General features: G+C 41.2%; 2 protein-coding genes across 4 annotated transcripts in view; both read right to left on the reverse strand.

The window, feature by feature from the left end:
- The window catches only part of LOC130635619 (uncharacterized), a 102,016-nt gene extending 96,350 nt beyond the window's left edge, over nucleotides 1-5,666 (reverse strand). The window contains exon 1 of the mRNA XM_057444998.1: nucleotides 5,656-5,666. The gene's annotated coding sequence lies outside the window, so the exon portion shown is untranslated. The remainder of the gene's footprint in view (nucleotides 1-5,655) is intronic.
- Nucleotides 5,667-9,482: 3,816 nt separating this feature from the next.
- LOC130635621 (uncharacterized) lies at nucleotides 9,483-16,859 on the reverse strand. Of its 3 annotated transcripts, XM_057445000.1 has the most exons (4): nucleotides 16,106-16,859; nucleotides 14,732-15,097; nucleotides 14,261-14,422; nucleotides 9,483-11,281 (listed from the first exon to the last, which is right to left on the reverse strand). In XM_057445000.1, the coding sequence occupies exons 2-4, from the start codon at nucleotides 14,874-14,876 to the stop codon at nucleotides 11,187-11,189; spliced, it is 402 nt and encodes a 133-aa protein (XP_057300983.1). In that variant the 5' UTR covers nucleotides 14,877-15,097; nucleotides 16,106-16,859; the 3' UTR covers nucleotides 9,483-11,186. The 3 variants fall into 3 exon arrangements, with proteins under 3 accessions (XP_057300983.1, XP_057300982.1, XP_057300984.1); XM_057444999.1 differs by lacking the exon at nucleotides 16,106-16,859 and having other exon boundaries at nucleotides 14,732-16,022; XM_057445001.1 differs by lacking the exon at nucleotides 16,106-16,859 and having other exon boundaries at nucleotides 9,483-11,269; nucleotides 14,732-16,021.
- Nucleotides 16,860-25,259: the final 8,400 nt, after the last annotated feature.

Below are 25,259 nucleotides of genomic sequence, written 5' to 3' on the forward strand. Positions count from 1 at the left end.
CCTCCTCCATGTTGATTTCTATCTCTCGCAGAGAGATAGAAATTTTACTAGTCGCTCATTTTTGAGGTATCAAGGATTTCTTATACCGACCCTGCTTGATCGCGTATTCGTCGAACAAGGTCGCTGACGTCATATAGCCAGAGAGCTTCAAGCCGTCCTCTAAGTCAATCTTTGCCCCAGGCCTAGAAACTCCAAGAGCCTTTTTTGCACCCATGGCTATCAGGCTCGCATACGATACCAGCTTGACTGATTCCCGTAAGGAGTCAATAACCATGGTTTCGTGGGGCTAATGTTGCTATCCATGTGAGCCCTGCTTGTTGCCATTTAATATAGCATTTGGAAAATCAAAATATGTGGCTGAGTATTGCCTTTTTGAGGCTCTGGATTAGTTGCTGGCTTGTCCTAACCTCCACCAAACCTGTACCAAACGCATACTCCTATGGCAAGCACGCCCAAAGTCCCTACGCCGTACATGTAGACCGACTGTACGGAACTGGCCCCAGAAGAGGCTTTGACTGTAAGCTCTGCAGTACGATCTTGTTGTTTCATTTCTTCCTTTCTTTTCTTCATCAGTGCTGCCAACTTGTGTCCTTGCGCCACACGCCTCGGATGCTTTAATGGCTTCGTGACGACTCTATATTCTTCTTTCTGTTCTTCACTCATTTATATTATAGCATTCTCAGGGATCTTCCTTAGCATCAGCCTCCTCCTCCTTTTTGGCACTGATATGCCAGGCCGTATGCCCAAACATCAAGAGGGGTTAAGCATTTACCCAGCGTGTAGTACACGAGAATACCCAGGTCTGCCATGGCATCTCGGATAACGGGGTCCTCGTTGATTTCCCTGCAAAGACCTTCAATATTGTCGATGTCCACAAAATTGGCTACCAGAGTAGTATATACATGGACCGCGTGGGTACTTAAAGCTTTCGCTGTCTTTTCCCCCTTCTCTTGGGGCTCTCTATGTACGTTCTCGGTATGGACTTTGTCGATGGCCTCATCGGGAGCCTTGTCGACAAACCCTTCTGTGCATTTTTTGGGCAGAAAATGCCTCCTTCAGGACCTGGCGTTTATTGGGTGGGGCTCTACATGCTCATATTCTGCAGAGGCTGTGTCGAATACTCGTGCAAGATTTGACATTTTCTTTATTGTACGTAGATATCGAAAAAAGCAAAACGCAATCAAGGCATAGGGTAGAGATTAGGAGGCATATGTCCGTTTATTATCGGCCGGACACCAGGCGGTAATGGACACAGGCTAGCGTGGTAATCTGATCAGGTTGTACAAGCCTTTTGTCGTCTGCCCTGTTAAAGGCTAATTTGTTAACCCTTTGGATGTATATTTGGTGGTTCTTATTCTGAATTAGCACCTGAATTTTGTATATATCAACGCCTTCCTCCAAGAATCGCCTATAGTCATCGAAAGTGATAGACTTCTTCGTAGCATATCTTTTAACGCCCTTCGCCTTCCTGTTACCCCCTCTTTTGTAGCTCTCATAGGCATATAGGCCCTCATGGTGATGAACTCAGTCATAACCTTCCCTGCAAGCTCGTCTTTCATGATGCCTACGACCTTCTTGTTTTTCCCTATGGGGAGAGGCCCATTATCATCCGGATTATATGCACTTGTGTCAAAACGTTTCTTAACGTCTTTTGCAATATCCCTGTAAAAGTCTTCTGTGCGGATGTGGTACACAAAGCTGTCCGTATCCATGTAACAGAGCCGCAGTTTGCTACCATAGAGAGGCTGCATATAGTCATAAGGGGGGAAATTGTTGCGTTCCCGTGACGCCTTCTTTTTATCCGGGCAAACTAGGCAACTATCTTTCCATTTATAACACCTTAAATGAATCTAGGGCCAACAATGTTTTACATATTTAGGGAGCCCCCGGTTCCTTTCGACTGTTTGCTCTTCTTGCCTTCCTTGCAGCCATACGTCAATTTCTGATGCTGGCATTACTCTTTACAGCAAGCTCTCCTTTCTTAATCCTAGCAGATTTGACTGCCCTTGCACTCTTTACACTGAGATCTTATCTTCTCATGTTTACAAAACTGACTGCCCTTGCACTCCTTGTATTGCAAGGAGTACAAGGGCCCTCACCCTTAAATGGTGAAATATCTGATTTTCTCCACAGTCTTTACACTGCTCACTCCGCCTACCGTGGGGGCATTTGTTTTTGGCACGCCGCTGTTTCCTTTTATCCAGGCATTGGATGCATGTCTTTGTAGTTTGACCATATCCCAGCACCCTAAATGCATCTAGCAAAAGACTCTTGTTACCATTTGAGCAGCTCTTGCTTTCCATATTGACTCGTTTTTGCCCTTGGAGGACAAACACGAGTTATGGTCACTAATACTCCACAGAGTGATAACGGCCATCTAAGTTGTTCAGCTGCGCATCTTGAAGCAAGTACACATAGCACCTGAAATCCCCGGTTCCTTTAGCCTTCAAACTCTTCGCCGGGGTGTCAATCTGAAGGTTGTAGCTGGTATCAGCTTTTTTCATGGTCGCCACCTTGATTCTCAGGATCTGTTCATTGGATAACGCTAGTCTTGCACACCTTGACATCATGGCACTTGCTAGGCCTACATGGCTTACTTTGTCAAACTTTAGATTGATATTGGTATTCTTATATGCTGCATCCGCAGCCTTGGCTACGGTAGACCCTGAGGCTGCCGTCCCCGCATCTTTGATCACGTCACCGTAAGACGTGAAATGTGGGAAAAATTGGAGGCGGTCATATAAACCCGCTAGATAAAAGGGTAGATCTCTGGTGAGTTCAAACATCTTGCCGATAGGTATGCAGAAGGTGTTGCCATAGACTGCAACAATGGCCTTCTACTCGTTGGTACTTACATGGTCAGTGGCCTTGACTTGAAGAGCCCGGGTGGTCCCGTCGTTGGGGTTGATCGCCTCCAAAATGAGGTTGTTATCCCAGTCAAATTTGGGTAGTCAGAGATCTCGGTAGATCGCAAAGGTGTCGAAGTCAGATATGTTCCGTACCTCATTTCCTTTCAAAGTATTACGTAAGTCCTGCACCAGGCTTTTGCCAATATTCGACACGATCCCACGTTTCGTTTTGGTAGCCGTCACCTCCAGGATTGACCCTGGAAAGATAACCTCGTCCTGTCACATGTTGGGGATATCCATGTACAAGTCCTCATTTTGAATGATTGTAGAGTGTATGTTAGATATCTGAACACGTTGTTTCCTACCCTTGATACCGAAGAGCTGCTTTGTTTCTTCGTAGGGGTCTAGGGTTATTCCAAATACTTTACTCATTTTATTCTATAAGGGAAATCTTTAAATAAATGCCAACTAACCCAGTGTTTGATCACAATTTTCCGGATGAGGAGGGCCGTCCAGATGATAAACCCAAAAATCCTCCATCAATGCCAAAACCCCCAGCAACGCCGGGGCCATTAACGTCAGGAGAACAACAGGGTGTTCCAGGGGCTGGCCTTTCAGAGGAGAGGCAAAAACCACTAAAATCAAAGTTCGACGAGCTCTACGAACGTTTTGAGGAGAGGCTGGGAAAGCCTATTGCTATACCCTACGACGAGTTTAGGCTGGAAGGGAAGCGTCTTTTTTCAGAGATATAGACGTTACAGCATTAATTACAAAAGATAAGGGTGGGTTGCGAGCTGCCGGGGAGATGATCAAGAGATTGAAGGCAGATCTCGTGCGAGCCCTGGGTTTTCCCGACTATGTTACTACCCCAACAGGGTTAAGGCAGCTGCCCAGGCACTTGGGCAAAAGGTTGATGACATTGTGAGGAAGGATATGGCTGCTGAAATCATTTCGATGGAATCGATAGAGGAATTTTTAGATGCCACGGAAAGCTTTATGGAAGAAACTTCATTTGGTGGTACTGATGAAGTATTCACCGAGCGTGAGAGGAAAGGATTAAACGTCGAACTCCAAACTATGAGGGGTAACTTGAAAGTCTTGAAGAGCAAGATTATCCTATACAATAGTGATCGACAAGGCGGAGGACAGGTGAAAGAACTCGAGAAGCAGAAAGTCGGGGTAGACGAAGGACAAAGGGCTAATCTTGAGAGAAAAATATCAAAGCTTGAGGAAAAAATTGGACGATTTAAAAGAGGCAAGTTTACCTTCCTCTGATATCTACAGCCAGCTGAAGAATATCAAGGAAACGTTGATGAAAATTGCCGGAGATGAAATGACTTTGCTTGAAAAGCTAAAGATCCTCTTCAAAGAGCAGGGCATAACCATAGCAAGTATAGTCCCTTCTATTGATCTACTGATAAGCACAATCGTACTTGCAGCTATAGGGGGAAGCGCTGGAGGTGCCACAGGAAAGAGGTTGGTAGAGAAGCAGCTGGAACGATTGGGTAAACTTCTGAAGTATTTGGCAGGTAAAGCAGGTGCTGCATTACCTGGGACTATGGGTACCATAGTCTCGTTCTTTTCGAGGGTAGGTGCAACCGTTGTCGAATACGCAGCCAAGCATCTGCACATGGCAATCTCTGCTGCCGTTGGATTTGCCGTGGTCTATGTTGGAAAGGTGTAATATGAACTAATTTTTAAACCAGATGTAGGCAATGATGAGGCCTACCCCTGTCGTGATCAATGCGGCCTTGGTATCCTCGTGCTGGTTTTGTGGAAGTTGTTCGGGAGGATGTTTAGGGGGCATGGTATGCACGGGAGGTGTATAGGGTATGACATGCTTAGGAGGCGTGGCATGCCTAGGAGGTATGGGTGTAATAGCCGGTATAGTTTGATCAGGAGTATGTATAGTAGGTATGGTATTTTTTGTAGCATGCTTGGGAGGAGTAGTATGCTTGGGAGGTGTTTTGATGACCTTCTCTGTATGCTTGATAATATGCTTGTTATTCACATCAACCCGTACCCCCACATTTACATTCACAGGTGCTATGAGGATATTGCTAATTTACCCTGAAATTTTGCCTATGCAGCGGTTCATGTCAGAGGGGAGCATGTATACGCTGGGCATGACGGCAAAATTCTCCGGAGTTCGAGCATATTGAAGCACTTTCTGGAATTATGAAATGTCATGCCGTACATTCTCCCGACGTTGTACCATGGCTTCAAATTTCTGTAATAGGATCTGCCTTGCTGTGTAGTTGTCGGCACCAGACCCGATTAAAAATGCTTTGGCACCTGCTTTGAGACCCCAGCAACAAGACTACGTAAACCCTGATACTTTCACTCAGCTTGGTCAGATTTTCCGTTGTTAGGCCTTGACTTGTGGGGATAATGAACTTGGCCCAATCCCCGTCAACCTGAGGCCACCAACGGCCGTTGGTGAGTAATGACATGACAGCCTTGAAATTGTACAGGCTATTAGGATCTGCACTGTATTCGCGACACACTTGTGCATATCCTGAGGTTGAGTAGAAATTTCTGTATTGGGCAAACCCATCGTGATATGGCATGGGGACCTTCATTCTTGCTAGGATACGACACATATGCTAATAGACGTGAAATTTAAAGATCGAGTTGACAAGGGGTACGGAACCCGTCATGTGCTTGGCAAAGATGCCTAATGCAGTGGTTGCGCAATGGGTGCCAAAATTAACCTGAATATTCCAGTAGTCCAACGCTTCTCCTGCCCAACCCACCCTAACAGGGTCATTTAGCAGGTTGGTGGGGATTTTTATGGCATGTTTGGTAAACTCAGGGAATACTATAGAGGTACGTGACTCCGTCAATACATACAGATCCTGATGCTCAAGGCTCGTGATACCAAGTGCCCATTCGCCCTGTTGGACTTGTACTTTGCCTTAGGGTTGTATGAATGCATGTTCATCTTTGTTTTAAAGCAAAGACGAACATGCATTCATCACCGATATTGTCAAACGTACGATATTTGAGGACTACCTGGGACAGGATAGTAGAATAGCGTTGAAATCCATCAGTATTCGACCTACATGGTTGAACATTTACAGCAACAGCGACTTTACCATCAGTAAGGTAGGGCTCGATCAGAAGGTGACCCGTATCGCTATTATGAACAGTCTGTACAAGATCGAGGATCTGGCGACTATCGTCAACTCTCAGGCAGACGACAAGATCAAGCTGTTTGTCTTGAAAAATGGACTTTGAAGGCTACGTGTCAGTGACGGATACACGGTGGTTATTAACAGACCATTGCAAGAGCTCTTGGGCCTACCCTATGACCCTAGTAAGAAGTACTACATGAGTGGTGACCATGATGCAGTATACAAGACTGACGTCTATATTTGACTACGCCTTGTTTGCCCCCAGTTGGATGAACAGGACTGCCTATTGGATGGTAAAAAGTCAAAAATTCTGGCCTTTTTTCCCACCAAGGAGCTAAAGGCTTGGGGAGACATGTTAACCTGAAGTTTTGTTACCCCTGTTTACCTTCCCCTGAAAGGCTCCACGAACGTCTCGAATTCATGCTTACAGATGAATATCACCATGAGAAGAATGTTTCGTTCACCGGCCTCACGATGCATTTGCTGATAGAATAAATGAGCGATATAGCCAAACTGTACCCGAGATGCCAAGTGCAACTGCATAAGGCGCCGATATGCCGAAGGAAAGTTAAAGGTATAGGCTTGGGAAGATCGGGAAGATTAAAAAGTACCTGCAGAATGAGTTTAAAGAGCGGAGCAGACTCGCAAAGAAGTTCAAGATGCATGGGACCTGGGTGAGGTATTGTGACATGGACTTCTGAGTATCAGCATTATCACCTCGGGCATTAGGATCGGGGCGTTAGCAACAGGTTTGGGAGCTCCTCTATATATAGACATTAGGGGATCACCGTCGCCGTCGGGATCGGTCAGGCTGGTTTGCGGAACGCCGGGAAGAGGCTGAATGTGAAATCCAAAAAGCATGAGACTATAAGGCTGTTGGCGGAGACAAAGATGAGTTCCATCATTGATCCCATCTCAAAAGTCATTGAGAATGGAACAGTGACTATGAGTTCACCCTCATTACGGAGGAATATAAGAGGTATATGCTGCTAAAGGAACAGGCACATCAACGTGTTAAACAGATCATTAACGCCATTAATGAGCAGGAGTGTGCCCAGCTTGTTGCCAAGGACCGGGAGGAATATTGTTTTAAAAAACTTCAGTCGGTACAGTATGCAAGCGCTACCTAGAGTCTCCACCTGAGTATAAGCCTTAATTTTGTGCATTCTGTAGGCCTACGAGGCCTATAAAATGTATGATTTTTTAATCCTCACTCAGCAACCATTCTTTTTTGAAGTCCTTTTACCGGCATTCCGTTATATGTAACTGAGCATAGTAGTTTTTAACTTGCACATACACCGATGAAAGAGCCAGGATGGCACTGGCTTTGCAGGGTTCATCGTAGGGTACTGGCATACCGTGGAATTTAGTCGTGATTGCAACCTTGTGGTATTTGAGTTTAGCATTCACGTAACGGTCTTTTTTACAGGCTCTGTCGTCAATTGCTCAGACATCAACTCTTCGATTTGACGATACTTCGCAACCCAATCAGGGTACTCTTCAAAATCAAGACTCATTGCTGGTACAGTATTGACGTTGTATCGGCTGACTCCATGTGGGGACCAGGTTTTAGGTGTTTTTACCCTGAAGGCTACTACGAGATCTCTTGTTTGGTAGCCTACTATGTACCGATTATCCTTACCCCATTGGCAGGAATGGGACCTGACACTGTTAGATAATCCACGTTCATATCGTTGATGTCTGTAAAGGTAGCACAAAATAAGTAGAACAATTTAGACTCATTCTCAAATTTTAGCATCTTGTTTATTGTAATTTACACAGTCTCCCAGGATTTCATCTTGCTCACACACACAAATATTCCGTTATATATGATGTACTCCTGATAGCAGTACCAGCACAAAATTTTACCATTTACCACAAACCTCCGCCCACAGGTGCATCTGTTGTACTCGTCAAATACCCTTTCACAGTCCTCACATTGTTCTATTTCATATTATGATTCTAAGGTATAAAGACGAACCTCTAGGTCTTGAATCCTTCGCCCATTCTCCTTTTCCTTGTCTGATTCTTGTACCAGGGCCAACACCATTAGCGACAGGGAGAGACCAATGCCGGCTATAAAGGTCATGACTACTGCACTTCCAAATATATGGAATTTTCTCTGAAAGTTGATGCACATTTGTTAGTAGTATTTTGATTTCATCTTATAACCGCAAAGGGTTGTAAGATAACTTAGGAATTTCACATGTTATCGCGCATGTCTTACGTCTTGAACCGGTCTGGGACATAATCGAGCAGCCAGGGTTGATTCTCAACAGCCTTATTGCACATGTCCGGCGTTTTGAACCGATCTGGTACATATTTAAGCATGTCGTGATACTTCTCAATGGCTTCGTTGCACACGTCTTGCGTTTTGAACTGGTCTGGTACATGCCTTAGCATGTAAGGATTTTTTTCAACGGCTTTGTTGCACACGCCCTGGGTCTTGAACCTGTCCGGCACATATTTGAACATCTCGAAATCTTTTTCAGCCTGCTTGTTGCAAGAGCCTTGCGTCTTTAACCAACTCATTTATATAAACAGACTTCAACAAACAAAAGCAGTTGTTCACCTTTTTACTGCGCATGCGTTGAACGATGTCATCAGAGGGAATTCCCCCTACCAGTTCCCCCTACTAGAACACTTTTGCTGTATGATTTGATGTGCATAGCATACTAGGGAATTGCGCCAGAATTCTTTTGACTCATCTGCTGCATTGATGATGTCAGCATGACTCAACATTGACTATTAGGGATTTTACATGGATAAGCACTGCATGGTACTGGATTTGTTGGGCTTGACTGTGGGAAGTACTTAATGTGCGTGTGCGTGTGCGTGACTGCGCCAGAACATGCATTTCCCTATCTCTATAGTCGCCCATGGTGACTACATCACCCTCTAAGGTAATGACATTCTATACCTTTTTTGCATAGGCATAGTAATTGTAGCTGATCCCCTTCATATTCAGCTTGCTGTAAATGCCTCCTTGGGAGGTAGCTCCGCTTCCTCAAATCGTTGCCATCCATCCATGTACTCGCAAGGGTATATGCCTTTTCTCCACATCAGCCGGAATACGTCGTCCTTATTGATGAACTTTATAATGGATGGTATGTTGGCTTTTACCTTGTCCCGATTAAGTTGCGTGGTATTCAAGTCGCAATTTTTATACCAAAACTTTTCCACATACCCGGCATATATGCTCTGAAATTCAAGACAAGTATCCGCACATTGCTTACATTTCATACCGGCAGCGTTTGTCCCAAATAAGTTGCTGGCCAACTTGTTCAGGCTTGAAGGGTTTTATGCAGATATGACACTCCGATGCCTCGTTGTGCTTCCTTTTTAAGACCTCTGTTAGTTCAACCAAAGGTTGTTGCAAGTAGGTATTATATAACCGCTTCACCTCATCCTCCAGGTGGTTCACAAATTGCGTCACACAGTCCTTACCGCGGTACACTGTTAATGGATCTGGTACATCCCCATAGGCAAATGTGCTATAGGTACACCATCCAGATGGTACATGCTTACTTAGCCTTTTCGTCTTGGTCTCCTTGGCATCCTCTACCGGGATTAGCAGGCTCTCGAAGTCTGCGTATATTGCAAAATGGTACCTTGAATTGTTGTTGGTCATCCCTGTAGAATAACCATTTTTCAGCCTCGTTTTCCATCGTAATTTTAACCGCCTTATGGTCCCCGCAGTGCTGGATGTTCCACGCGTGTTTTGATACTAGCAAACATTCTGTCCAACATCTACGTCGCTACCCTGAAAGATTAACGTCATATTACTATTGTACCATCCACCCATCTTGTTTTTCACGATGGAACGATTTTTTGATAGTTCCTGTTTCTCAAAGAGGTCCATGGCCTCTGGTGTTGCAGGTCTGACGGGCCTCTGTTGTACATCCTTTAATACGGTAATCAATTCGGCCTTGCGTAGCCTGTAATATCCGGTTAACCCACGGTTTTTAGCGATATCTCGTAATTGTTTCACGGTATTCGTGTTCATTCTTTATTGTAATAATTTTTTATTTTGTCGGAGGATTTCATCTTGCTCTACTAACACAGTTCACCTCTTGACTGCGCATGCGTTGATTTTTAAAGACGTCATCACTATGTAGGGGAATTCCCCCTCTAGGTGTGAGAGAACTTTCTTTTACTCATTTGCAGTATGATAGGGAATTTACCTCATTATGCATGAGTAAGCACTGCCTATTAGGGACTTACCCTTGAACTATATGGATAAGCACTGGATGATGGGGATTTGTTGGGTTTGACCGGGGGCGTGTGTTCGTGCGCGTGCGCGACTGTGCTAGAAGGAACATTTCTCTATCTCTGGAGTTACTGAAACCTTATGGGAAAATAGACTTACATTTATGTCTCACTACAACAATGCTTCCGCATGACAGTATTCAGAATGATAAAACCATTGCAATAGACGATGACTTAGATGATGAAATTAAAAAGGAAATTGACAAAAATTTGCCAATAAAAATCAGTAATTCCTCCCCCAGTAATTCCTCCTCCAGTAATTCCTCCTCACCTTTTAGTGATACAGAACTACTTCAACCAATATTTCCAGAGTTGGCTTATAAAAGCCGGATAGTATTGAATTGAAACCACCAGGCAAAGAAAATATATCTAAGAAAGATTTCTTGGCAGTTAGAAAATATTTCTCAGCAGCTAAAAAAGACTTCTCGGTAGGCTCTTCGCGGCTTCCATTCTAAGGTGAGACACATATTACATAGATTAGGATAACAGCAACTTTGCTGCCAAAACCAGTTAAATGGCATAAATGAAGAGTTTCATAATTTTAGACAATAATAAATACAGTTAACACACAGTTAATAAGTAAACTTCAATTCAAAAAATCTTATTTAATAATTAAGAGAAACTCTGGAAGTCCTATTTCCTAAAATTTTAATTTTCAAAAGTCCAAACTAAAATAAATTATTGTCACTGACAGACTACTTTATATATGGTTCACCTGTCACCTACCAGGGAAGACAACGTTTCTATTCTAAGTCATACGGATTAGATGCCTCCAGGCGTCCCTTTTTCCTCGTGTCAACGTCATTTCAACATATTTACAAATTTTTATTTTAGTTCAAATTATTTTTTGAACTTATCGCACATATATCTAAAACTTTTAATGTTCATTTTCATTTATATATATCACATAGCAACCGCTGCAGCTTTAATATCAGAATAGCTTCTTGGAGTCGTTGGCATGTAAAGGTATGTTTTCAGGCAAATTGCTTCTGGCGTTTGGTTCTTCTTTCCTTCCTAAAATCATCACTAAAGAATCATTAATAATCAGTATATTTCTTTAAGTTCAAGAAGAAAACAATGATACTGCTTAACAATAACGATTAAAAAATAATTATTAGCTTGCAAAACCCATTAGAATGAATTCATCAATGATCGTTAATCCTTCCTTTGCTTTTTTTACCTTCTTCTTTTTAATTCTTATTATTATTTCTATAAATAGAGCTTATTTTTTAGTATTGCTATTTCTGTGAGTCAAAATCATTTTGGTACCATTATGGTAACTAATTATGTTATGTTAAAAAATGAAAAAATTTTGTGAAATTATTTACGCATAATAATTATTTTTTGTTGTTGCCTACAAGCAATTCTCAACTACTCAAATAACTTGAGTATACTTATCCTAGTCTCTTTTATTTTATTTTATATTATGTTACAAGTCTTAAATAATCCGAACTGCATAATTTGGTCAATTACACAGCTTATTATTATTTTTATTATTATCATTATTATTATTTTTATTATTTTTATTATTTTTATTATTATCATTATTATTATTATTATTATTATTATTATTATTATTATTATTATTATTATTATTATTATTATTATTATTATTATTATTATTATTATTATTATTATTATTATTATTATTATTATTATTATTATTATTATTATTATTATTATTATTATTATTATTATTATTATTATTATTATTATTATTATTATTATTATTATTTTTATTATTATCTATATATTAATACGCCTTGTGTGTGTGTGCGCACGGTGAGGCCACGTCACACAAATCACAGGTCACTTTTTTACGACGTGGCGTTACGCTAAAATTTACCAAGTTAAAGAAAACGCAAATCAGGGGGTTACTATATAAATATTTAATTCTCTTTTCTTATTTTTTTTTAAAATACCTTACTCATTAAAACTAATTTTTATTTTAATTTCAAATGGTTTTATTTGTTTTTTTGTTGTAAAAGCCCCGCTGGTCGTTTAAGATAGAATAATTAAATTTTACCCCCGGTTCACCATGTGCGCGCCGTATCTCACGGAAACAGTTGTCTCTTTTTCAAAGTAATCCTGAAAAAAGTTATTTCAAACAAGGTTTACTCATCACGAGGTTAGATTAAAGCTTATTTGTTTCTTCTATCTTTTTGTGTTCTGGGACCGAAGTTGCTTTCTTTTAAAAAAAACTATCGAATTCGAATGATGATTCGAATCTAAGAAGTAAAGAACAAAACTGTTGTCATTGTAGAGCGACTGTTGATGTCGAGCGAGAATAAAAAAAGTTTATGTTGTTGCCAGAAATATTTGTTATAAAGAAGAAAAACGTACGATAATATAACGTCAAAAAGAGAACTGATTGGAAATGTATCAGACAATTGTAGCTAGCTATACATTTTCAATTTGTTTTCTTTGGGATGAAGCGAAGTTTAATAATCGAAGTAAAAAACTGATTGGTCTTTTATCCAGAGACGCTAGCTAACTGAGAAAGCCAAAGAAAGGCAGGTGTGTTGTTTAGTTTATCTGGTAAAGAGATAAGTTTAGGTGTGTAAAGTTTTTTTTAACCGTTTTAACTTTCAGAGCTCAGCTTTTCCTTTAAATTTATAGTTCCTTGTTGTGTCTTGAGCTTAAATGCGTTTTCTTTTGACACAATTTTTATAAGAATCTAAAATGTAAAGCGACGTTTTTAAGCCGTTTACACGCTTCCAGCTAAACTTTCCCTTTAATATGAAGTTAAATATGTTTTGTCTTTAGCCTGAACATATTTAACATTTTTTGTAAGAATATACTCTAAACAATGGGTCAGAATATCTTAAGAATATGTCTAAGCTTGGTTGTTTCTTTTAGTATAAAAATTTGTATGACTGAACCTTTTTCTCTCCAAAACAATGGGCAAGTACAGCAGGGAAAGCTAAGAACATGAAGGCCGAAACGAAAAAAAACAACGCTATTCTTATAAAATACAGCGTGTATATAATAGAGAAGAGTTTATATAAAATGTAGAAAGTATTTTTTCGTTGTTACTATTTTTAACGCTCCGAAGTGGTTGATGTCGTTATAATAAACCTTAATGTAAACAAAGTTAAATCAATGTTTACATCTGTTACGTTACCGTTTAAAATAATATTCGATTCTTCAATTCGAAAACACTGCATTGTTATCATGCACTGCACGTTTGCGCATTGGGAAGGTTGCTATATGCAATAGACTAAAAAGCTAATTTGGTATGATGCATTAGAATCTGTACGTTGTGGAAACTTTGCAATAACCTTATTTGTGTGACTTATCGATTTTTTCTAATGTCTGGTATACCATTTTCCCTTTTATATTTCGGGTATGACAAAGCAAGTATATAGTTTTAACAGATTTCTTAGCCACCTTTTTGCATTTTTATTTGTTGCTGGACATGCTTATATTTTTAAGCGTTCTGTTTCAGCGGGTACACATATAACGCAGATTGTGAGCAACTTCAATCCCAGGGTTTTTTTCTCTTTTATTGTTATTTTTTTATTGCCGCACATGTTTATTTTTTTGGACGTTTTGTTCTAGTGGTTATAAACTAGAATAATACAAATTGTGACTTTTAAAAATTCATATTACTGTGTTGTATGTTTTTGTTTGGTATCCCTTACATCGGTTTAATGAGAGATTCAGTGGATTCCCCCACGGGTATTCAGCTAGTTATTATTATTATTATTATTATTATTATTATTATTGAAATTTTTTACTCAGGATAGCCTCTTCAATTGCTATTGGTACAGCTATCAACGAGGGTCTAAGATATCAATTCTATTCTGATGCTGAGCGGTAAGCAGAAAAGATAGATTCACACTTTCATAGTCCCTGGCATGACTCGGTGAGGGTTTGAACCCAAGACTTCCCGCAGTGGAAGCGAGCGCTCTACCATAAGGCTACCAGCATACACCTCATCTTTTAAGGTGTTAAACATTAAAACATTTTTTTATATCCTTGTGTTTTTTTGTCTGAACCTACCTAATGAACGAAAACGTTTGTAGCGCCTATATGCAAAGCAGCTCAAAGCAGCGACAACCAAAAAGACAGGGGAAGCAATGGTGATATACAGCCATGTATTCTTTGATTTCTCTTCTTTTCTTTTTTCTTCTTTCTTTGATTTCTTTTCCAAATGAAGTGGTTCTAAAAAGAAATCCTTTTTAGAAAAGAAAACAAGCTAATTTTATTGGCATGTCTTTGAGCTTACACGTTTCGCATCACTATTTGTATAATTATGACATTTTGTAAGAAGTGCCTTCTATCATAACCACAAGATGTTGTTATTAAAGGTTAGTATATTCACCGCCTTCTGCCCAGACTATGGGAGATTCTAAAGGCCGGAGGGGCGTAATAACGTAGAAAGTTAAAAGCGGTTATAAGACTTTGTGTGCATGGTTAAAATTACAACAACTAATTTTCAATAATAATAAAAAACCTGCACAATCAACATACCTTTCACAATCACGTATATTGGTTTTTTTGCTTGTGTCACGTTTACAATCGGATTTATCTTCATAAAAATTACCGACAAATAAAAAACACCTGTGTCGGCATAATTCAATTTTTTAATATATAAAGCAAAGTGCGTGCTATTCATTGTCCACTTGAATCTGTCATTAAAACTTTTTTTTTCATATCTTCTGAATCATCCTCTGGGGAAAATGTGGAACAGTTTTCTATTTGAACGTCCAAAGAAAAGTTCCATATCTAGAATCCATTCGTACCTATCATCTACTTTCACCTTCCAAACAAGCCGTGCCGTCTGGTTTGCATATTCAGTCAATCTCTTCGTTGCTGGGATTACTTGTCCACACAGTGCTATTTATTATGTAGAATATGATACTGTTATACATATGTTATAAAACTGGGTTATGTTTCAGAATCTTTGAAGGAGAAAAATTATTAACATTTTAATATCAAAGATACATAAAACACAGATATCATTTCGTTTATTGCGACTAAGCACTGTAATATCCCTATGGTATTTAAATTCAAATTTTTTCATGCTGTAAGCTTTCATAAAAAAGCTATTTTTATTCACAGTTCTGTAAATTTAAGTGTTCCAAGATTCTATTGCCATCATTAATAAAATCAATAAAATTGATGGTAAAAAAACAAAAAACAAACAAAAAAAAACACGCTAAAAACAAACATCTCCACATTCGATTTTTGCACTCTATATACCAACATACCTCATAACGTCCGTTGACAAACATTTCTTTAGTACGCAGAGTTTAAAAAAACATGTGATCTCTAAATCGATCCCACGACCTATTGTCTCTTTTTGCATATCAGACGGCGAGGCAAACATGGCCCTAGTGGAGGCTGGTCAGAAATCTTTGATTTTCGGAGGTTTTAAAATAATTCCCTCGTGTCTCGTTTATCCAGATTTTTTTTACTTCCTTTGGCAAGCGAGATTCGATTTAATTATCAGGGTCTCAATCTTAACTTGCGTTTTTATAACTCAACTATTGCTGCCGTAGCTAAACTAAACTTGCTTCTGGTAATAATTTTTGGTACAATGCGCTATTAACTATTCCGTCCAGCATTCTATTTTAGTAAACTTGTTATATAATTTATTGAATAGTGCACCGTCAAAAGGGACTTAAGGGTGTACATGGCAAACCTTATAAACATGTTAAAAATCCGTAAATACACACGGTCTCTACATGTTCACTTGTCTTAAGTAAAAAAAAGCAGTTTGAATGCTGCTTTAAAGTTAAGACAGGAATTTTTAAAAAAATTATATTTTTAACAATGTCTGACCGGTGATCTTAAAGAATTTTGTCGCTTAAATGCAAAAATATAATATATAATAGTCCTTACCATAATGTAGCAAAACTAACTCAATATTCAAATAAAGCAAGATCTTCATTTTATTTTCACACCTTAATCGAGATAATTATTAAATAAAAATGTTTGATAAATATTCCTTATTTTACTATTACTTTAAATATTTATAAAGTCATTTATACTAAATTATTAACACTTGCGGTAATATAGCTAGCTATATATATCATTGACTTATTTAGTAATAAAAGAGATAGAGAAATGTATGTTATGGCGCAGTCGCGCTCGCACATCGCGCACATCGCGCACACCCACGGTCAACCACAACAAATCCAATACCATGCAGTGCTTATCCATGGAATTTAAGGGTAAAGTCCCCATCAATGCTGCAAATGAGTAAAAAATGTTCTAGGGCACCTGGAGGGGGAACTCCCTTATATAGTGCTGACGTAATCACGAATCAACGCATGCGCAGTAAAGAGGTGAACTGTTGTAAGATATAAAAAATACTACTAATAAATGTGGATTAACTGTCAATCAAAATTCGATATATTTGGAACTGCAGTAGTCATGACCTTCCTAGCTGGTATGGGTCTCTCCATCCCACTGATGGCATTAGCAATAGTGAAAGAAACAGAGAGGGACAAGGACAATGAACGGAGGATTCAAGACCTAGAGGATGAGGTTATAAATTTAAATAAATGACGGAAAAATGTCACGACTGCGAACGTATGTTGGATGTGTACGACAGATGTGCCTGCGGACAAAGGCTCATGATAAAGGCTATTATGTTGTGTTGGTACTGCTACCAGGAATATATCACGTATAACGGTGGTAGTTCTGTATGGGAGCAAGATGAAATCCTCGGACAGTGTTGATATTTCAATAAAGATGCTACAATTTGAGAGTGAGCTCGTCAACCCTAAATTATTTTGGTCATTTGCTGCTACCTTTACGGACATCAATGATATCAACGTGGATTATCTGACAGTCAGATCCAATTCCTGTCAATGGAGGCAAGGATAACCGGTACATAGTAGGCTACAATACACGAGACCCTGTAGTTGCGCTCAGAGTAAAAGCACCTAAAACCTGGTCCCAGCATGGGGTCACCCGGTACGACACCAATGCAATACCGGCGACGAGTCTGGATTTTAAAGAGTACCCCGATTGGGTCGCGAAGTATCGCCAAACCTGGTCCAAGTTCGAAGACCTCATTTTTGAGCATTGACGACGGAGCCTGTGAAAAAAGACCATTACGTGAGCGCTAAACTGAAATACCACAAGGATGCAATCACGACTAAATTCCACGGTATGCCAGTACCCTACGATGAGCCATGCCAAGTCAGTGCAATCCTGGCATTTCATCGGTGTATATGCAATGTAAAAACTACTAACTTCAGATACATATTACGGAATGTCGATAAAAGGACTTCAAAAAAGAATGGTTGCTGAATGAGGATTAAAAAACCATACATTTTATAGGTCATACAAGACCTATAAAATATACAAAAGCTTATACTCAGGTGGAGACTCTAGGTAGCGCTTGCATACTGTACAGACTGAAGTTTTTTAAAACTTCATTTCTACCTTCCTCTCGCCCTTTCGCAACTAGCTGGGCACACTCCGGTTCATTAATGGCGTTAACGATCTGTTTAACACGTTGATGTATCTGTTCCTTTAGCAGCATATACTTTTTATGTTCCTGTGTAATGAGGGTGAACTCATAGTCGCTGATGACTCCATTCAACCCCTTCCCGGCATTCCGCAGAACAGCCTGACCAATTCCGACGGCGGTCGTGATTCCACCCATGGCTATACATAGGGGAGCTTCCAAAACCGTTCCTAGCACCCCGATCCCAATGCCTGAGGTGATAATGCTGATACTCAGTAGTCCATGTCACAATACCTCACCCAGGTCCCATGCATCTTAAACTTCTTGGCGAGTCTTTTCTGCTGTTTAATCTCATCCCACATACACTTTTCAATCTCCTATCTTCCCAAGTCTATATTTTTGGCTTTCGTGGATAGTATCGTCCTCCGCGGGTGACATCGGTAGGTTTGGATATAGCTTGGTTACATCGCTCATTTATGCTATCAATAGATGCATCGTAACTCCGGCGAACGAAACATTCTTTTCATGGTGATATTCGTCTGTTAGCATGAACTCCAAACGATCCGTGGAGCCCTTAAAACGTAAGTAGATCGAAGTGTCAAAACTTCAGGTAAGCATGTCCCCCCAAGCGTTTAACTCTTTGGTGGGAAGCAAGGCCAGAGTTTTAGACTTTTTGCCATCAAGTAGGCAATCAACTGTGGACAAATAAGCCGTAGTCGAATATAGACGTCAGTCCTGTAGACTGCATCGTAGTCACCATCGTAGGGTAGACCCAGGAGCTCTTGCAGTTGTCTATGAATCACAACCGTATACCCGTCACTGACACGGAGCCTACAGAGTCCATTTTTCAGGACAAACAGGTTAATCTTGTCCTCTGCCTGACTATTCACAATAGTTGCCAATATCTTCAACGTTGTATAGATCGTTCATGATAGCGATCCTAGTCACCCTCTGATCAGGCCCTACCTTACGTATGGTAAAGTCGTTGCTGCATTAAATGTTCAACCTCGTAGGTGGAATACTGATAGATTTTAAGGCTATGCGAGTGTCCTGTCCTAGGTAGTCTTCAAATATCGTAGGCTTGACAATATCAGTGACGTAGAGTTGCTTCATCCTTTCTTCTAAGAAAGGGTGAACATGTACTCGTACAAACCCAAGGCAAAGTACAAATCCAATAGAGGAGAATGGCCACTTGGTATCACGAGCATTGAGCATTACGATCTGTACGTGTCTACAGATTCGCACATTGAGGTGGTATTCCCTGATTTTACCAAGTATGCCATAAAAATCCCCACCAATTTGCTGAATGACCCTGTTAGGGTGGGTTGGACAGGACAGTCTTGGACTATTGGAATATCCAGGTTAATTTTGCCTCCCATTGCGCAACGACGCCTTTGGTCATCTCTGCCAAGCATCTGACGGGTTCCGTACCCCTTGTCAACTCGACTTTCAAATTTCACGCATACTATCACATGCGTCGTATATTGGCAAGGATGAAGTACCCATGCCTTATGACGATGGGTTTTCCGAGTACAAAAATCCCTACTCAACCTCAAGCTACGCTCAAGTGTGTCGCCAGTATTGTGCAGATCCCAATAGTCCATATAAATTCAAAGCAGTTATGTCGTCACTCACCAACGGAAGATGGTGGCCCCAAGTCGACGGTGATTGGGTCAAGTTCATCATCCCCACAAGTCAGGGCCTGACGTCGGAAGGTCTGACCAAGCTAAGCAAGATTATCAGGGCTTACGTGGTTTTTTTACTGGAGTTGCAGGCGAGGGCTTAGGCATCCTTAATCTGGTCCGGTGCGGATAACTACACGGCAAGGCAGATCCTATTGCAAACATTTGAGGCCATGGTAGAACGTCAGGATAATGCAGGGCATGACATCACGGAATTCCAGAAAGTGTTGTAATATGCCCAAACTCCGGTGAATTTTGCCGTCATGCCAAGCGTGTAAATGCTGCTTTCTGATACGAACCTGCGTTTAGGCAAAATTATAGGGTATAACAACAACATTCTCATAGCATCTGCCAATGTAATTGTGGGGGTACAGGTTGATGCGAATAACAAGCTGATTCATACAGACAGGGCTATAAAACCACCTCCCAAGCATACCGAGTAAACCATCAGACATATGGAAGCTATCAAATCACCACCCAAGCATACTATCAAACAACCTCCTAATCATACTGCACCTCCTATACAGGTCATACCATATACACCCTCAAAACATACCATACAAGCTATACCATATACACCCCCAAAACATACCATACCCCACGCCTCCTACACCCGAACAACCCCCACAAAACCAACATAATGGATACCAAGACTGCCTTGATCACGACGGGGGTAGGCTTCATCATAGCGTACATCTGGCTGAAGTAACCTATTTCCTTCCAACATATAGCACGGCAAACCCGGCAGCAGCCGCAATGGCCATGAACAGATGCTTGGCCGCTACCATCAGAAAGAAAGAGACAACTGTGCTAATAATCCCAGGTAATGCAGCACCTGCTTTGCCTGCCAAGTACTTTAAAAATTTCCCCAATCTTTCCAACTGTTTCTCTACAAACCCTTTCCCAGCCCCATCCGAGGGACTTCCTCCTGCAACACCCGCTGTAGCACGTCCTCCCGTAACGGAGAGTACAATGGTGGAAACCAGCAGACCGATAGCCGATACGATACTTGCTGTCAAACCCTGTTCCCTGAAAAGTATTATAAGCTTTTCAAGCAAGGGCATGTCATCTCCGGCAATTTTTATCAACCCAGCCTTGATGTTCTTCAGATGCTTAAAAATCTCAGAGGAAAGTATACCGTGCCTATCCAGTACAACCTTCCTATCCTTTTTCAATATTTCAATATCCTTCTCAAGATTGGCAATATCCTTATCCCTTTGCCTCCTGGCTTTCTGCTTTTTACGATTTTGCAATGTGAGTACTATTTCCGCTAAAGTTCTTTTCCCTGTCACAATTTTCTTAACTACAAGTTGGTTATCCTCTTTCATCCTAAACCTGTCGTAATGTATCGCATTAGGCACCAGATCCAAATCATCCATAAGAATAGTGTAGAGACTTTTAACCCTCGATTTAAAAAGAACGATCTCGGTCGACTCCGTACCCAACTCCGTACCCGACCCCACTCGCCAATGTGTGTCCGGCTGTTGTCCAGGCGTTCCAGGAAGCTGCTGCGTTCACTGGCGTATTGTCTTTCCCACCCTTATGCTCTCTACCAATATCATCCTTATGCGTAAATTCTCGATTATCAGCCATTTATATTAGAAAATTTGCTTATATATTAAACATTAGTGCATTTGGAACTACTCTGGACCCATACGCACGAAGCAGCTTTGTGGAATCAAAGGTCGGAAGCAACGTGTTCAGATAAGCCACATACCAAGCACGATTAACCAGAACGAATGTTGATGTGCCAAACATGTCCCAGAATGATGTCATATTTCCTGGGAGTCTCAAGCTCTTATTTGACTTGACGCTGACGGGGAAAAACACAAAGCGTACCCTAGTCAGCAACATCAGCAAAAGTCTGGTGCGAAACCTACGTATTACCCTGAATAGCAACGAGGTACAGAACATAAGCGACTACAGCACCCTGGCAGTCTACGGCGATCTCTGGCTAAACAAATTCGATCGTGAAAATAACTATTACGGAGTTCCAAAAGGTGTTGCAATATGACCAGACCCCCGTTAACGTCACTGTCATGCATCAGGTGTATATGCTGCCCTCCGACACAAATCTGCGTATAGGCAAAATTGTAGGGTATAGCAACAACATTTTAATTGCCCCCGCAAGTGCGATGATTGGTATCCAGCTTGACTGAAATATCAAGCCTATTGCAAGGCATGCGTCTGCCACACCCCTCAGACATACCTTACCCACAAAGCACACCACACCACCCATACATAATTTATGACATACCATACCACGCTAGCATATAACACCTATTACATCTCCTATGCATACTCCCAATCATACTATGCAGACCATACCACCCCACGGGGCTACAACAACATCGTCTCCCATACCCGAACAACCCCCACAAAATCAACACGAGGATACCAAGGCCTCATTAATCACCATAGGGGTAGGCATCATACTGGCCTATATATGGTTACGAAAAAATAAGGTCTTATTTTACGTATAGCACGACAAGCCCGGCAGCTCCTACGATGGCCATGTACAGATGTTTTGCGGCGTACGTAACGATGGTTGACGCTAACCTCAGAAGGAAGGAGACTACTGTGCCGATAATTCTTGGCAGGGTAGCACCTGGGTTGCCTGCTAGATAATTCAGGAAGTTTCCAAGCCTCTCCAGTTGTTACTACCTTCATCAAGCCCGACAAACGAAGTCCGTAGCATCATCATCCATCCCCTCCAAGGATTCCATCTCAATATGTCTGGCCTCCTCCTCTATTTTATTATACCTTTTCAGGAGATTTTGGGCCCTTAATTTACCGCCTTTGTTGGGTGTAACATAGTCCACAAACCCCAGGGCTTGCAGTCGATTACTACCCAGGAACGTTTGTATCCGTTAGTTTTTAGGCAACCATCTTGATTCGTAAGTACTATTTCCTTGATGGTTTTTTCAACCTTTTACTATCTCCTTTACAATGAGTTGATTCCCCTTGTCTTCCCCTGAACATATCATAATATTTTGCACTAGGCTGTAACCCCAATTTTTCCGTAAGACGATCGTAAAGGCTATCGTTCTTTGATTTTAGTAACTTTTGCCTCTACCATGAAAGATCCCCATGCTGTTGTTCTGTTGAAGGCCCCGACGTTTCAGGAAGTTTTGGCGTTCCAGGGAGTTTTGACGTGGTATCATCAGGGTTATCTGGATAGCCCCTATCTTCCTCCTCATCATCAGGTACAAATACTGGATTGGTCAGCATTCTTTATTTAAAATTTCCCTATATATAATAAATATAAGTGCATTTGGAACGACGCTAGAGCCCTATGCAAAGATGAAGCAACTATTTGGTATCAAGGGCCGAAAACAAAGGGTTCAAATAAATCACACACCTTCAACCATTAACCAGAACGCGGACCTGCATGTGGATATGCCTAATATGTCCGGGAATGATGTCATCTTTCCGGGATCCATCAAGCTTCTATTTGACCTGACGCTGACGGGGACCAATACAAAGCGTACCATTGTTAGCAACATTCGTAACGGCTTTGTAAATAATCTACGTATCACTTTGAACGGCAACGAGGTACAGCATATTAGCGAATACATTATCCTAGCCTTGTATAGAGACTTGTGGCCGCAAAAACTTGATAGGGACATTAACCTTGTTTTAAAGGGCATCAATCCTAACGCCGGGACTATCCGGGCCCTGCAGGTCAAGACAACCGACCATGTCGGGACAGATGAGGAGAAGGCCATCGTGATCGTACAGGGGATTTCATGGCTTACGTCTACCTCTTACAGGATGCCCAATTAAATATCCTGGATGGTAGGTTCCACTCCGTGAAGTATTAAATGAACACAATTTGTATTTGTCCTCAGAGGCAAATACAAATCAATATGGAAGAAAACAAGAGATGCTCGAGTTGTAAAGAAGCGTTGGCCCTGGATGCATTTAGGGTGTTGAAAAATGGAAAACTGACAACAAATTGTATAAGTTGCATGGATAAAAAGAAACAACAGCGTACTAAAAACAAGTGCCCCCATCAAAGGCAGAGATCCAGGTGTAAAGAATGTGGCGGAAGTGAAATATGCCCCCATCAAAGGATGAGATCCACCTGTAAAAAGTGCGGGGCAATGGTATTTGCAAGCATGAAAGGCGAAGAACAGAGTGCAAAGAGTGCAAGGGAAGTCAGATTTGTCCCTATCAAAGGCAGAGGGCATATTGTAAAGAATGTGGCGGAAGTAAAATTTGTCCTCATCAAAGGGTGAGATACCAATGTAATGAGTGTAGGGGAAGTCAATTACTCTTGTCAAGGCTTTCATCAGCTACACAGTTGTCCACGACAAACAAACTCTCCTCACCCGCTAGTAACGATGACAATTTCTGGATCCAGTCAAACTGCTCATTTCCGGGGTCTATAAGGAACACATAATCATCCTTCCAGAGCGATGCCCTCTCAAGGTATGTCTTATTCCACCGTATAGTAGGGCACAGTATCACAATGTTGTGATAGTGTCTCCTATACTCCTGCTCAAGTAGATCCAAAACACGTTGCGTCTTGCCACAGTCTGTTGGGCCTGTAAAGATAGCTGTATGCAGTTCCTTTACAACGTCTAATGACATTTATTGACATGACCATTTCTTATTATAGATTTTAGGGTATATAGCCGTGCATGGAGAGCATATTAACACACCACCATGATTATTCACCAAAGACCCCCGGCAGGCAGGACAGAGCTTGGTATATCGAGTCTGGTATCCGAGGGTAGAGGATCAAACACTAACTTACCCTCCAGGCAACGCATTACTTTGCGGTACCTCTTGACGAGCCATGACTTCTCCGGGATGGCATGCTCAGAGGGTGCCATGATGAGTTTAGTGTACTGGAGTATAATGTCGTATGTGAAAAATGTGTAAAGAACTACGTAATTCTCATCCTGTTGAAACCCCCGAATCTCCTTGTCAATAGTAAGAGGGTCTACTTCGTAATCAATATCACGCATTTGGTACGCTGCTTCCCGTTTGCCATATTCAGGCAGCCTATGCAACTCATTGTTCGACTATTGCCCCTGATCCTGAAATTTTCTAGGGAAAGCAGTTGCTTGCATTTCAGGCATTTCTTTTCCATTTGTATTCACCCGTGAGTGTTTGTGCAATACCATAGCAACATCAGCAACCGTTGAGACATTGTGATGAATATGAAGAAACTCGTAGTGTTCCCAGTCCATTCCCTCAGAAAACTGAGCTTCAATATGAGCCATCCAGATAGCTATGACCTCCTTTTTTTAAGCAGAAGCTTGCGGTGTCGTCTGCTTTTGCGCTCCTTTGACGCTTTCTTGTCGGCGAAACACCCGATGCACTGTTGATTTTTTTGATCATTACGTTTCATCTTGAAATTGTTCAATGGGAGATAGTGCCGAACATATTTTACCCTCCTCCATATTGATTTCTATTTGTCTATACGACAAACATAGTGTAATCTCCCAGCGACGAAGCATTGCCATACTTGAGTAGTATTTTATGATCGATATGCTACCCCTCACCATAATTGTCCCACGTCATCCCATTGACGAACCGAGCCCAAATATGGGCCCACAGCGTTGCGATACTCCTGAGACCCAAGCTCCTTATTTTCCTTCAGGGCCTTGCGGGTTGTTATGCCGAGATGGCCACGAGGGTCGCAAATGGGGCATTTGGTTCTTTGTTTGTGATAGTCGCAGATGCTTCCACCTCCACATTCTTTACACTGTGGTCACGCCCTTTCATGCTTGCAAATCTGACTGCCCTTACAGTCTTTACAATAGGCCCTCATCCTTAGACGGTTGCAAATCTGACTTCCCTTGCATTTCTTCCAATAGCCCTTTCGCTTTTCATGAGGGCAAATCTGACGTACTTTTTCTTCACTCTTTGCATTGATCCC

The sequence above is a fragment of the Hydractinia symbiolongicarpus genome, chromosome 3 (genome assembly GCF_029227915.1).
Source record: "Hydractinia symbiolongicarpus strain clone_291-10 chromosome 3, HSymV2.1, whole genome shotgun sequence".
Classification (NCBI taxonomy): Eukaryota; Metazoa; Cnidaria; class Hydrozoa; order Anthoathecata; family Hydractiniidae; genus Hydractinia; species Hydractinia symbiolongicarpus.

Excerpts from the sequence above, each read along its gene's own strand:
- LOC130635621 (XM_057445000.1), bottom strand. The coding sequence starts at position 14,876 with ATGAATAGCACGCACTTTGCTTTATATATTAAAAAATTGAATTATGCC. Across the intron at positions 14,423-14,731 it reads AATATACGTGATTGTGAAAG|AACCACTTCATTTGGAAAAG; the intron begins GTATGTTGATTG and ends ATTTCTTTTTAG. Across the intron at positions 11,282-14,260 it reads CAAACGTTTTCGTTCATTAG|TGATGATTTTAGGAAGGAAA; the intron begins GTAGGTTCAGAC and ends ATGATTCTTTAG.